The sequence below is a fragment of the Erithacus rubecula genome (assembly GCF_903797595.1).
Source record: "Erithacus rubecula genome assembly, chromosome: 29".
NCBI classification, from domain to species: domain Eukaryota; kingdom Metazoa; phylum Chordata; class Aves; order Passeriformes; family Muscicapidae; genus Erithacus; species Erithacus rubecula.
In genome coordinates this window covers 1,381,846-1,396,934 of record NC_136681.1, presented here as the reverse complement: position 1 = coordinate 1,396,934, position 15,089 = coordinate 1,381,846, and the positions used below count along the sequence as shown (strand labels likewise).

Below are 15,089 nucleotides of genomic sequence, written 5' to 3'. Positions count from 1 at the left end.
TGGAACTGCCAGAGATTGGGCATGGAACTGCCAGGGACTGGGCATGGAACTGCCAGAGACTGGGCATGGAACTGCCAGAGACTGGACATGGAACTGCCAGAGATTGGGCATGGAACTGCCAGAGACTGGGCATGGAACTGCCAGGGATTGGGCATGGAACTGCCAGAGACTGGGCATGGAACTGCCAGAGATTGGGCATGGAACTGCCAGAGACTGGGCATGGAACTGCCAGAGACTGGGCATGGAACAGCCAGAGATTGGGCATGGAACTGCCAGAGATTGGGCATGGAACTGCCAGAGACTGGGCATGGAACTGCCAGAGATTGGGCCTGGAATGGTTGGACATCAGGCCTGGAACGGCCACAGTCTGACCGTGGCACAGCCATGGCCTGACCCTGGCACTGCTGGACACTGAGCCTGGCACAGCCACAGCCTGACCCTGGCACAGCCACAGCCTGACCCTGGCATGGCCAGAACTTGACCCTGGCACAGTCAGACACCAGGCCTGGCATGGCCAGACCCTGACCCCAACATGGCCTGACACCAAGCGTGGCACAGCCAGACACCACCTGGCACGGCCTGACCCTGACCCTGGCACTGCTGGACACTGACCCTGGCACAGTCACAGCCTGACCCTGGCACAGCCACAGCCTGACCTGGCACTGCTGGACACTGACCCTGGCACAGCCACAGCCTGACCTGGCACTGCCGGACCCTGACCCTGGCACAGTCACAGCCTGACCCTGGCACAGCCACAGCCTGACCTGGCACTGCTGGACACTGACCCTGGCACAGCCACAGCCTGACCCTGGCACTGCTGGACACTGACCCTGGCACTGCCGGACACTGAGCCTGGCACAGCCACAGCCTGACCCTGGCACTGCCGGACACCACCAGGCACTGCTGGACCCTGACCCTGGCACAGCCGGACACCACCTGGCACTGCTGGACCCTGACCCTGGCACTGCTGGACACTGAGTCTGGCACAGCCACAGCCTGAGCCTGGCACTGCTGGACCCTGCACTGGCCCCGTCACCATTGGACACCAGGCCTGGCACGGCCGGAGCCCGCGGGGCAGGGGCTGGGAGGGGCCGTGCTGGACAGTTGGGTGGGATGATCCCAGAAGCTCTTCCAGCAAATGGATCCCAGGATCTGTTCCAGGGAAGGAATGGTATGGATGGATCCCAGAAGCTCTTCCAGCAAATGGATCCCAGGATCTGTTCCAGGGAAGGATTAGTGTGGATGGATCCCAGAAGCTCTTCCAGCAAATGGATCCCAGCAGCTCTTGCAGTGAAGGATTCATCCAGATGGATCCCAGGAGCTCTTCCAGCAAAGGGTTTCCCCAGGTGGATCCAGGAGCTCTTCCAGAGAAGGATTTGTTGCAGTTGATCCTGGGAACTCTTCCAGCAGAGATTTCTCCAGGTGGATCCTACAAGCTCTTCCAGCAAATGGATCCCAGCAGCTCTTCCAGTGAAGGACTGATCTGGATGGATCCCAGCAGCTCTTCCAGCAAAGGGATCCCAGGAGTTCTCCCAGGGAAGGATTTCTTCAGGTGGATCCCAGAACTCTTCCACCAAAGGATTCCTCCAGGTGGATCCCAAGAGCTCTTCCAATGAAGGATTGTTCTGGATGGATCCCAGAACTCATCCAGGGAGAGACTGGTCTGGATGGATCCTGGGGGTTCTGCCAGGGAAGGATCTCCCCCTGGTGGATCCCAAGAGCTTTTCCACCAAAGGATTTCCCCAGGTGGATCCCTAAAGCTCTTCCAATAAATGGATCCTGGGAGCTCCTCCAGTAAAGGATTGTTCTGGATGGATCCCAGAACTCTTCCACCAAAGGATTTCTCCAGGTGGATCCCAGGAACTCTCCTAGGGAAGGACTGGTCTGGATGGATCCTGGGGGTTCTGCCAGGGAAGGATTTCTCCAGGTGGATCCCTAAAGCTCTTCCCATAAACAGATCCCGGGAGTTTTTCCACCAGAAGATTTCTCCAGGTGGATCCAGGAGCTCTGCCAGGGAAGGATTGTCCTGGATGGATCCCAGCAGCTCTTCCTGGGAAGGATTTCTCTGGGTGGATCCCAGGAATTCCCAGGGAAGGATTTCTCTGGGTGGATCCCAGGAATTCCCAGGGAAGGATTTCTCTGGGTGGATCCCAGGAATTCCCAGGGAAGGATTTCTCTGGATGGTCCCAGGAATTCTCCAGAAAGGATTTCTCTGGGTGGATCCCAGGAATTCCCAGGGAAGGATTTCTCTGGGTGGATCCCAGGAATTCCCCTGTAATGATTTCTCTGGGTGGATCCCAGGAATTTCCTATAAGGATTTTTCCAGGTGGATCCCAGGAATTCTTCTGTAAGGATTTCTCTGGGTGGATCCCAGGAATTCCCAGGGAAGGATTTCTCTGGGTGGATCCCAGGAATTCCCAGGGAAGGATTTCTCCTGATGGATCCCCAGATTCCTCTGTAAGGATTTCTCTGGGTGGATCCCGGGGGCTGCTCCAGGGCCATGGAAGGAGGGGAGGGGATCTGTCATTCCCCTGGAATGAGAATTCCCTTTGGGATCCCCAATTCCCAGTGGATCCCCTTGGAATGAGAACTTTGGGATCCCCAATTCCCAGCAGATTGAGAACCTTGGGGCCCCCATGAACTGAGAACTTCGGGTTCCCCAATTCCCCATGGAATGAAAACTTTGGAATCCACCATTTCCCATGGAATGAGAACTTTGGGATCCACCATTCCCTGTGGATCAAGAACTTTGGGATCCACCATTCCCCATGGAATAAGAACTTTGGGATCCCTCGTTCTCAACAGATTGAGAACCTTGGTGTCCCTCTGAACTGAGAAATTTGGGATCCATGGTTTCCTGTGGAATGAGAGCTTTGAGATCCACCATTCTCTTCTAAATGAGAACTTTGGGATCCCCATGAAGGAGAACTTTGGGATCTCCATGGAATGAGAACTTTGGGATCTCCATGGACTGAGAACTTTGGGAACATCCGGGAATGAGAACTTTGGGATCCCCATGAATGAGAACTTCGGGGTCCCCCTGGACTGAGAATTTTGGGATCCCCCTGGACTGACCACTTTGGGATCCCCCTGGAATGAGAACTTTGGGATCCCCATGGAATGAGAACTTTGGGATCCCCATGAATGAGAACTTTGGGATCTCCCTGGAATGAGAATTTTGGGATCTCCATGGACTCAGAACTTCGGGATCTCCATGGAATGAGAATTTTGGGATCTCCATGGATGAGAACTTTGAGATCTCCATGAATGAGAACTTTGGGATCTCCATGGACTCAGAACTTTGGGATCCCCATAAATGAGAACTTCGGGGTCCCCCTGGAATGAGAATTTTGGGATCCCCCTGAAATGAGAACTTTGGGATCCCCATAAATGAGAACTTTGGGGTCCCCCTGGAATGAGAACTTTGGGATCTCCATGGATGAGAACTTTGGGATCTCCATGGAATGAGAACTTTGGGATCTCCATGAACGAGAATTTTGGGATCTCCATGGACTGAGAACTTTGGGATCTCCATGAATGAGAACTTTGGGATCCCCAACCCAGCCCTCTCCCAGCTCAGATCCCCTTTTCCCACAGGAATATTTATCCCCCTATTTAAAAATTTAGGAATTCCCATCCCTGCTCCCCTCCCCCCCCCCTCCCCCATGGACATTCTGCACTTTATTCCAGCCTCTGGGAATTCCGGGATCACCTTTGGGGTTGGTTTTTTTTTGGGATCATCCCATCCCTCACCCCACAAAATTTGGGAATTTTGGGCTGCCAGGAGATCAGATGAGCCCTGCTGGAAGAACCTGGAGCTTTTATGCAAATCCCTCCACGCCCATCCCACTTTTCCTGCTTTTTCCCCACACAATTCCCAGGTTTTTCCCCACTCTGATTTTTCCAACACCTCCAGGACCAATCCCAGAAATTTTTGGGGCCAAGAAAAAAAAATCCCATAAGGATTCAAATTCCCAACAAAATTCCCAATCTTGGAAAATTTTTGGGTGTTTTTTTTAGAGAAGCTCCTGAATTTTTAGGGAATTTTAACCCCAGGATTTGGGTCTGTGTAGGTCCTGATGCTTTTATCCTGATTTTCCTGCTCTTTTTTCCCCTTTTTTCCCATTTTTTCTTCCCCCTGGCTATGCAAGAGCTCCCCTGGGATGGGAATCCTGGAAAAATCCCAGAAAAAAAAAAAAAAAATCCCTGGAAAGACTCAAGAGGAGCCAAATCAACCCTGAAAATCCCAGGATTTGGGATTTGGGATTTGGGATTGGGATCGGCCGGGATTCCCTGGATATGCAAAGAGGGCGTGAATAAATCTGTGAAAAATGGGATTTTCGGGAAAGAATTCCTAAAAAAAAAACAGAAAAAGAAGATGGGAGGAGGGAGGGCAGCGATTCCTGGGAATTGTCGGGATTTGGGGGAATCAAGGGGTGGAAAGAGAGTCGGGGTTGTGTTTGGGAAAGGGGAGGGGGTGGATCCCATAAAAATTGGGCTGGATCCCACAAATCTGTCCTGGATCCCATAAATCCACCCTGGATCCCCAAAAAACTGGGCAGGATCCCATAAATCCACCTTGGATCCCATAAATCCGCCCTGGATCCCATAAAAATTGGGATGGATTCCACAAATCTGTCCTGGACTCCAAAAACTGGGCTGGATCCCATAAATCCACCCTGGATCCTATAAATCTGTCCTGGATCCCATAAAAATTGGGCTGGATCCCACAAATCTGCCCTGGATCCCATAAATCTGCCCTGGATCCCATAAATCCACCCTGGATCCTATAAATCTGTCCTGGATCCCACAAATCTGCCCTGGATCCCCAAAAAACTGGTCTGGATCCCATAAATCCACTTTGGATCCCATAAATTCACCCTGGATCCCAAAAAACCTGGGCTGGATCCCATAAATCCATCCTGGATCCCATAAAAACTATTCTGGATCCCCCCCAAAAAAGTCCCTGGACCTCAAAAAAGACCCTGCTTCCCAAAAATCCCATAAAAGAGCCCTGAATCCCAAAAAAACCACTCAACCCCAAAAATCTGCCCTGAATCCCAAAAAAACTCTTCTGAACCCCAAAAATCAGCCCCGGACCCCAAAAAAGCCCTGAGCCCAAAACTGCCAGAACCCCCTAAAAACCCCCAGACCCAGAACCCCAAAACTGCCAGAAACCCCCTAAAAACCCCCAGACCCAGAACCCCAAAACTGCCAGAACCCCCTAAAAACCCCCAGACCCAGAACCCCAAAACTGTCAGAACCCCCTAAAAACCCTGTAAACCCCCAGACCCAGAACCCCAAAACTGTCAGAACCCCCTAAAACCCCCTGTAAACCCCCAGACCCAGAACCCCAAAACTGTCAGAACCCCCTAAAAACCCTGTAAACCCGCAGCCCCCATCATCCCCAACACCCCCAAACCCCATAACCCATAATGACCCCCAGAACACCCCCCTACCCCAAATACAGCCCTGGAACCCCCCAAAAATCCCCCATAACCCCAAAAACCCCCATAACCCCAATAATTCTATGTAACCCCTGACCCCAAAACCCAAATAATCCCCCATAACCCCAAGAATCCCCCATGACCCCCGTAATTCCCCCTGACCCCACAGCAGCTCCAATGGGGGCGTGGCCTCTCACAAGCCCCGCCCATTATTCCTTCTTTTGCTCCTCCTCTTCCGGTCTAATACAGGCGTGGCTTCTCCAGCCAATCAGCGCGCGGGGGCGGTGCTGCCCGCACCAATGGCAGGGCGGCGGCGCGCGTTGATGACGTAACACGGGAGCGCCGCTTAGCAACGCAGCGCGGGGTGAGCGGAGGCACCTCAAGCGGGGCCGCGTCATGTCCGCAGATAATCCCGGCAGGCGCCGAAGCGCTCGCAGAGCCCGTCAACCTTAACGGGCAGACCGGAACGGCCCCGGTGGGGGTGTGGTCACACACAAGCCCCGCCCCCTCCCTGGCCGCCTCTTTTCCGGTCTAATTTCCGTGTGGGCGTGGCTTTTCCCAGCAGCAGCCAATCAGGGCGCGGCGCGCGCCTATGACGTAGCAGGGGCGCGACGCGCGGCGCGGCGGGGGCGGCATGTGGCGGCCGCTGGCCGCGCTCGCCGCCCGCGGGGCCAGCGGAGCCCGAGGCGGGGCCGGCAACAGCCCCGGGGGCGGCTCCGCGCGGGACCGGCCGCCGCCGCCGCTGCTGCTGCTGCTGCTGTCCCGCTGCGCCAGGGCGGCGCGGGCCTGGGCGCAGCGCGACACCGGCGGCGGCACCGGCAGAGGAACCGGCGGCGGGAAAAGAAGCGGCACCGGGAGCGGCACCGGGAGCGGCACCGGGAGCGGCGGCGGCTCCTCCGGGCGGGGCCGCTGGACAGCGCCCCGGGGCCGCCTGATGGCCGCGCTCGGCCCCGCCGCCTTCGTGTGGGACGGACAGCGCATCGAGGAGGAGGAACTGCGGCGGTGAGCGGGAACGGCACCGGGAACGGCACCGGGATAGTGGGGACACCGGGAACTGCACCGGGATAGTGGGGACACCGGGATAGTGGGGGCACCGGGAACTGCACCGGGATAATGGGGACACCGGGATAATGGGGACACCGGGAACTGCACCGGGAGCGGCACCGGGAACGGCACCGGGATAGTGGGGACACCGGGATAGTGGGGACACCGGGAACTGCACCGGGATAGTGGGGACACCGGGATAATGGGGGCACCGGGAACTGCACCGGGAGCGGCACCGGGATAGTGGGGACACCGGGATAATCGGGACACCGGGATAGTGGGGATACCGGGATAATGGGGACACTGGGAGCGGCACCGGGAACGGTACCGGGATAATGAGGACACCGGGATAATTGGGACACCGGGAGCGGCACCGGGAGTGCGGGACACCGGGATAATGGGGATACCGGGAATGGCACCGGGATAATGGGGACACCGGGAATGGCACCGGGATAATGGGGATACCGGGAGTGCGGGAGACCAGGATAATGGGGGTACCAAGACTGGGGACACCGGGATACTGGGGACACTGGGAGTACTGGGACACCGGGAATGGCGCTGGCATAATGGGAATATTGGAAATGAAACTGGAACTGGCACTGGATAACGGGATACTGGGAATGCTGGGAGTACTGGGACACTGGGAACAGCCGGGAAACGGGATACTGGGAACGGTACTGGGAGTACTGGGACACTGGGAACAGGATACTGGGAATGGGGCGTTGGGGATACTGGGAATAGCGGGATAATGGGAGTGCTGGGGATGTTGGGATACCAGAATGGGATACTGGGTGCTGGGATTGGGACAGCGGGATACTGGGAATACTGGGAATGAGACACCAGGGACAGCGGGAATACTGGGAATGGGATACTGAGATTATTGGGGTTGGGACACTGGGAATACTGGGAATGGGATACTGGGAGTACTGGGAATATGAGGATTGGGATACTGGGAGTATTGGCAATGCTGGGAATGGGATTCCAGGAATTGCAGGAATACTGGGAATGGGATACTGGGGATACTGGGAATGGGACACTGGGAGTACTGGGAATATCAGGGTTGGGATACTGGGAATACTGGGAATAGGACACTGGGAATACCATGATACCAGGAATATTGGGAGTGGGACACTGGGGATGGGACACTGGTGACACTGGGAATGGGACACTGGTGACACTGGGAGTGGGACACTGGTGACACTGGTGACACTGGGAATGGGACACTGGGAGTGGGACACTGGTGACACTGGGATTATCTGGGATTCCCCCCGGGCACATTGACATGTAAAAGGTTTTTCCATCCAGGCTGTTCCCCCATCCTGGGTTTCCCTCCCAGCCCCCACACCCGGGGCCGTGTCTGTCCCTGTCACTTCCTGTGCCAGTCTGGCTGTTCCCGGTTTTTCCCGTTGTCTGTTCCAATCCGGTTGTTCCGTTTGTTGTCCCCGGTTTGTTGTCCCCAGTGTCCCGGTTCCCTGTTCCAATCCGGTTGTTCCCAGTTTACTTTTCCTGGTTTTTTCCATTCCCTGTGCCACTTGGGTGTTCCCGGTTTGTTGTTCCTGTTCCAATCCAGTGTTGCCAGTTTGTTTTTTCCCGTTGTTCCCGTTCCAACCCGGTGTCCCTGGTTTGTTTTTCCCGTTGTTCCCGTTCCAACCCGGTGTCCCTGGTTTGTTTTTCCCGTTGTTCCCGTTCCAACCCGGTGTCCCTGGTTTGTTGTCCCCATTCCAATCCGGTGTGCCTGGTTTGTGTGTCCGGTTCCCTGTTCTAATCCAGTGTCCCCAACTGTCCCCATTCCAATCTGGTGTCCCCAGTTGTCCCTGGTTTGTGTCCCCAGTTTGTTGTCCCGGTGTCCCTGTTGCAGCCCGGTGTCCCCGGTCTGTGTCCCCGGTCTGTGTCCCTGGTTGTCTCCCTGGTTGTCTCCCAGTTGTGTCCCGGTTGTGACCTGGTGTCCCAGTCCCTGTCCCGGTTCTGTCCCGATTGTGTCCCGGTTCTGACCCGATTGTGTCCCGGTTCTGTCCCAGTTCTGTCCCGGTTGTGACCCGGTGTCCCAGTCCGTGTCCCGGTTCTGTCCTGGTTCTGTCCCGGTTGTGTCCCGTTCTGACCTGGTGTCCCGGTTCTGTCCCGGTTGTGTCCGGTTGTGTCCCGGTTCTGTCCCAGTTGTGTCCCGGTGTGACCCGGTGTGTCCTGGTTGTGTCCCAGTGTCCCAGTTCTGTCCTGGTCTGTGTCCCTGGTTGTGTCCGGTTGTGACCCGGTTGTGTCCGGTTGTGTCCCAGTGTGACCCGGTTGTATCCTGGTGTGACCCGGTTGTGTCCTGGTTGTGTCCCGGTGTCCCAGTTCTGTCCTGGTCTGTGTCCCTGGTTGTGTCCGGTTGTGTCCCGGTTCTGTCCCGGTTCTGTCCCGGTTGTGTCCCGGTGTCCCAGTTGTGTCCCGGTGTGACCCGGTATGACCCGGTTGTGTCCCAGTTCTGTCCCAGTTGTGTCCCGGTTCTGTCCCAGTTGTGTCCCGGTTCTGTCCCGGTTGTGTCCTGGTTGTGTCCCGGTTCTGTCCCAGTTGTGTCCTGGTTGTGTCCCGGTGTCCCGGTTGTGTCCGGTTGTGACCCGGTGTCCTGGTTCTGTCCCGGTTCTGACCCGGTGTCCCCGGTTGTGTCCTGGTTGTGTCCTGGTGTCCCGGTTGTGTCCGGTTGTGACCCGGTGTCCTGGTTCTGTCCCGGTTCTGTCCCGTTCTGTCCCGGTTCTGTCCCGGTTCTGTCCCAGTTGTGTCCCGGTTGTGTCCGGTTGTGTCCGGTTGTGACCCGGTGTCCTGGTTCTGTCCCGGTCCCTGTCCCGTTCTGTCCCGGTTGTGTCCCGGTTCTGTCCCGTTCTGTCCCGGTTGTGACCCGGTGTCCGGTGGGTCAGGTCGGCGCAGGCGCTGCAGCAGCTGGAGCAGCCGGAGCGGTTCCGGGAGCAGGAGCGGCGCTGGGAGCTGCTGATGGAGCGCGAGCGGTTCCGGCTCTGGCGCCGGCCCATCCCCGGCTCCGCGCTCTACCAGTACCGCGGTGAGAGCAACACCCTGAATGCACCCTGAACACACCCTGAATACACCCTGAATACACCCGAAACACACCCTGAATACACCTGAAATACACCCTGAATACACCCTGAATGCACCCTGAATACACCCTGAATACACCCTGAAACACACCCTGAATACACCTGAAATACACCCTGAATACACCCTGAATGCACCCTGAATACACCCTGAACACACCCTGAATACACCCGAAACACACCCTGAATACACCTGAAATACACCCTGAAACACACCCTGAATACAGCCCAGACGCAGCCCATCCCCGGCTCCGCGCTCTACCAGTACCGCGGTGAGAGCAACACCCTGAATGCACCCTGAATACACCCTGAATACACCCTGAATGCACCCTGAATACACCCTGAATACACCCTGAATACACCCCGAATACACCCTGAATGCACCCTGAATACACCCTGAATACACCTGAAACACACCCTGAATACACCCTGAATACACCCTGAATACACCTGAAACACACCCTGAATACACCCTGAATACACCCCGAATACACTTGAAACACACCCTGAATACACCCTGAATACACCCGAAACACACCCTGAATACACCTGAAACACACCCTGAATACACCCGAAACACACCCTGAATACACCCTGAATACACCTGAAACACACCCTGAATACACCCTGAATACACCCTGAATACACCTGAAATACACCCTGAATGCACCCTGAATACACCCTGAATACACCCCGAATACACCCCGAATACACCTGAAACACACCCTGAAACACACCCTGAATACAGCCCAGATACAGCCCATCCCCGGCTCCGCGCTCTACCAGTACCGCGGTGAGAGCAACACCCTGAACGCACCCTGAATACACCCTGAATACACCTGAAATACACCCTGAATACACCCTGAACACACCCTGAACACACCCGAAACACACCCTGAACACACCCTGAACACACCCTGAATACACCCAAAACACACCCTGAACACACCCTGAATACACCCTGAATACACCTGAAACACACCCTGAATGCACCCTGAATACAGCCCAGATACAACCCATCCCCGGCTCTGCGCTCTATCAGTACCGCGGTGAGAGCAACACCCCGAATACACCCCGAATACACCCCGAATACACCCTGAATACACCTGAAATACACCCTGAATACACCCTGAATACACCCAAAACATACCCCGAATACACCCAAAACACACCCTGAATACACCCCAAATACACCCTGAATACACCCCTAAATACACCCCAAATACACCTGAAACACACCCTGAATACAGCCCAGATACAGCCCATCCCCGGCTCCGCGCTCTACCAGTACCGCGGTGAGAGCAACACCCTGAATGCACCCTGAATACACCCTGAATACACCTGAAACACACCCTGAATACACCCCAAACACACCCCAGATACACCCTAAGTACACCACAAAATACACCCCAAACACACCTGAAATACACCCAAAATACACCCCAAAACACCCCAAAATACACCCCAAATACACCCCAAATACACCCCAAATACACCCCGAAACACCCAAAATCACCCAAATCACCAACAATCCCAATATCCCCAACATCCCCAACGTCCCCAAAATAACAGAATCCTCAACATTCCCCAAAATCACCAAAACCCCCAAAATCCCCAAAACCCCCAACATTCCCAACAATCCAACCTTTCCCAGAATTCCCCACATTCCCCAAAAATCCCAACAATCCAAACTTTCCCAAAATTCCCAGAATTCCCAACAATCCAAACTTTCCCAAAATTCCCAGAATTCCAAACATTCCCAAAATTCCCAATGCTCCTCAACATTCCCAAAGTTCCCAGAATTCCCAGCAATCCCAAAATTCCTAAAATTGGTTTTTGGATTCTTGGGAATTTCTGGGAATTTTTTGATTTTTGGGATCCATTGATTCCTGGGATTTTTGGATGTTTTTTATATTGGGATTTTTTTTTTATTTTTGGGGGTTTTGGGATTTGGGGATTTGTAGATTTTTGGGATCCGTTGATTTCCAGGATTTTGTTGGTTTCTGGGAATTTCAAGTTTGTGGATTTTGGGGATTTTTAGGATTTGTTGATTTTTGGGATTTTTGAATTTCTGGGATCCTTTGATTTCTCTGATTTTTGGGTTTTTGGGAGTTGTCGATTCCTGGGATTTTTTGGATTCCTGGGGTTTGTTGATTTCTGGAATTTTTGGATTCCTGGGATTTTCAGATCCCTGGGATTCCTCAATTCCCAGGATTTTGTTGCTTCCCGAGATTTTTTGGAATTTATTTATCCCTTGGATTTGGGGGGTTTTTTGAGCTCTGTTGATTTTTGGGATTTGGATTTTTGGATTCCTGGGATTTGCTGATTTTGGGGATTTTTTTCCCCACAGTTTTTGGCTCCTACACAGACGTCACTCCCAGACAATTCTTCAATGTCCAGGTGAGCAGAATTCCTGGGAATTCCTGGAATTTGGGGCTGGGAATCTTTGAGAATTCCAGCTGGAATTTCCAAGAAAAAACCCAGGAAAATTCCCAGTTTTTAACCCACCCCAGGAATTTCTAGCTGGGAACCCCAGAAAATTCCTGATCCTGGTTTTTCCCAAAATTCCTGGAAATTCTGATTCCCTCTGGGTTTTCAGGGATGGAGGTGGGGTGGGGGGAAGGGATTTTTCCCTGTTTTTCCTGGAATTTCGGGGGTTTCCTGCTGTTTCCCATCCTGGTTTTTCCTGATCCAAGTTTTCCCTGGAATTTTGGGATTTTCCAGCATTTCCAATCTCACATTTCCTTGGAATTCTGGAGTTTTTCCCATCCCAATGTTCCCAGTTTCTCCTGGAATTCCAGGGGAATTCCAGCATTTCCTGATCCTGGTTTTCCCTGGAATTCTGGGGTTTTCTCATCCTGGTTTTCCCTGGAATTCCAGGGTTTTTCCCAGCCTTGTCTGATCCTGGTTTTCTCTCAGAATTCTGCCATCCCCTGTTTCCCCTGCATTTCTGGGCTTTCCCAATCCCAGTTTTCCCCATAATTCCAGCATTCCCCAATCCTATTTCCCCTGCAATCCTGGGTTTCCCTGACCCCGTTTCCCCTGGAATCCCACATTCCCCAATCCTGTACTTCCCTGTAATCCTGGTGTTCCCTGATCCTGTTTTCCCCTGGAATCCCAACGTTCCCCAATCCCATTTCCCTGCAATCCTGATGTTCCCTGACCCCATTTCCCCATAATCCAGGGTTTCCCTGACCCCATTTCCCTGCAATCCTGGTGTTCCCCAATCCCATTTCCCTGCAATCCTGGTGTTCCCCAATCCCATTTCCCCACAGTCCCACATCCCCTGATTCCATTCCCCATAATCCCCTGTTCCCTGACCCCATTTCCCCCATAATCCTGGGCTCCCCAATCCCATTCCCCCAATCCCAGTCCCCAGTCCCATATCCCCAGTCCCATATCCCATATCCCCAATCCCATATCCCCAATCCCAGTCCCATATCCCATATCCCCCATCCCAATCCCATATCCCCCATCCCAATCCCATATCCCCAGTCCCCTATCCCCAATCCCATATCCCCCATCCCAATCCCATATCCCCAGTCCCATATCCCATATCCCCAATCCCATATTCCCAATCCCTTATTCCCAATCCCATATTCCCAATCCCATATTCCCAATCCCATATTCCCAATCCCATTCCCCGTGGTGCTGTGGTTGCAGCTGGACACGGAGTACCGGAAGCAGTGGGACTCGCTGGTGCTCAAACTGGACGTGGTGGAGCGAGACCCGGCCACGGGCTCGGAGCTGGTGCACTGGGTCACACAGTTCCCGGTATGGGATTGGGATTGGGATTGGGATGGGATTGGGATTGGGATGGGATTGGGATTGGGATGGGATTGGGATTGGGATTGGGATGGGATTGGGATTGGGATGGGATTGGGATGGGATCAGGGAGCTGGTGCACTGGGTCACACAGTTCCCAGTATGGGATTGGGATTGGGATCAGGGAGCTGGTGCACTGGGTCACACAGTTCCCAGTATGGGATTGGGATTGGGATGGGATTGGGATTGGGATGGGATTGGGATCAGGGAGCTGGTGCACTGGGTCACACAGTTCCCAGTATGGGATTGGGATTGGGATGGGATTGGGATGGGATTGGGATGGGATTGGGATCAGGGAGCTGGTGCACTGGGTCACCCAGTTCCCAGTATGGGATTGGGATGGGATTGGGATGGGATTGGGATCAGGGAGCTGGTGCACTGGGTCACCCAGTTCCCAGTATGGGATTGGGATGGGATTAGGATTGGGATTGGGATCAGGGAGCTGGTGCACTGGGTCACACAGTTCCCTGTACGAGGAGTGGTATTGGGATTGGGATTGGGATCAGGGATCAGGCATTGCGATCAGGGATTTGGGATCTGGGATTGGAATTAGGGATTTGAGATCTGGGTTCAGGGATTGGGATTGGGATCAGGGATTTGGGACTGGGATCTGGGCTTTGGGATCAGGGATTCAGGATCGGAGATTGGGGATCAGGGATTTGGGATTGGGATCTGAGATCTGAGATTGGGGATTGGGCTTTGGGATGTGGCATTGGGGATCTGGTATTGGGATCGGGGACGTGGGATTTGGGATGTGGGACCAGGGGTTGGGGATATGGGATTGGGATCTGGGATCAGGATTTGGGATGGGGTCAGGATGTGGGATCCATGTTGGGGTCAGTGTTTGGGATCAGTGTGTGGGGTTGTGATTGGGGTTTGGGGTCAGTGTGTGGGGTCAGTGTTTGGGGTTTGGGGTCAGTGTTTGGGGTCAGTGTGTGGGGTCAGTGTGTGGGGTCAGTGTGTATTTGGGGTCAGTGTGTGGGGTCAGTTTTTGGGGTCAGTCAGTGTGTGGGGTCAGTGTTTGGGGGCAGTGTTTGGGGTCAGTGTTTGGGGTTTGGGGGCAGTGTTTGGGGTCAGTGTTTGGGGTCAGTATTTGGGGTTTAGGGTCAGTGTTTGGGGTCAGTCAGTGTGTGGGGTCAGTGTGTGGGGTCAGTGTGTGGGGTCAGTGTGTGGGGTCAGTGTTTGGGGTTTGGGGTCAGTGTTTGGGGTCAGTCAGTGTTTGGGGTCAGTGTTTGGGGTCAGTCAGTGTGGGGTCAGTGTTTTGGGGTTTGGGGTCAGTTTTTGGGGTCAGTCAGTGTGTGGGGTCAGTGTTTGGGGTCAGTGTGTGGGGTCAGTGTTTGGGGTCAGTGTTTGGGGTCAGTGTTTGGGGTTTGGGGTCAGTCAGTGTGTGGGGTCAGTGTGTGGGGTCAGTGTTTTGGGGTTTGGGGTCAGTTTTTGGGGTCAGTCAGTGTTTGGGGTCAGTGTTTGGGGTCAGTGTGTATTTGGGGTCAGTGTTTTGGGGTTTGGGGTCAGTGTTTGGGGTCAGTGTGTGGGGTCAGTGTGTATTTGGGGTCAGTTTTTGGGGTGGTGTCCCCGCAGTACCCCATGTATTCCCGGGATTACGTTTACGTTCGGCGCTACAGCGTCGACAGCGACCGGAACCTGATGGTGCTCGTCTCACGGTGGGTGTTCCCAAAAACCCCTGGAGTCC

General features: G+C 54.3%; 1 protein-coding gene and 1 long non-coding RNA gene across 2 annotated transcripts in view; one reads left to right on the top strand and one right to left on the bottom strand.

Annotated features, from left to right (window-relative positions):
• Positions 1-2,925: 2,925 nt before the first annotated feature.
• Positions 2,926-4,187, bottom strand: LOC306813536. The gene is made up of 3 exons (XR_013777001.1): positions 3,561-4,187; positions 3,029-3,151; positions 2,926-2,962 (listed from the first exon to the last, which is right to left on the bottom strand). It is a non-coding gene; the product is annotated as an uncharacterized lncRNA (long non-coding RNA).
• A 1,811-nt stretch (positions 4,188-5,998) lies between these two features.
• STARD7 (StAR related lipid transfer domain containing 7) overlaps positions 5,999-15,089 on the top strand; it is a gene marked incomplete at its 3' end in the record, with an annotated part of 234,570 nt that continues 225,479 nt past the window's right edge. The window contains exons 1-5 of the mRNA XM_079328971.1: positions 5,999-6,449; positions 9,383-9,522; positions 11,925-11,974; positions 13,238-13,348; positions 14,978-15,061. Coding sequence (XP_079185097.1) covers positions 6,082-6,449; positions 9,383-9,522; positions 11,925-11,974; positions 13,238-13,348; positions 14,978-15,061 — 753 coding nt within the window. The 5' untranslated portion in view covers positions 5,999-6,081. The remainder of the gene's footprint in view (positions 6,450-9,382; positions 9,523-11,924; positions 11,975-13,237; positions 13,349-14,977; positions 15,062-15,089) is intronic.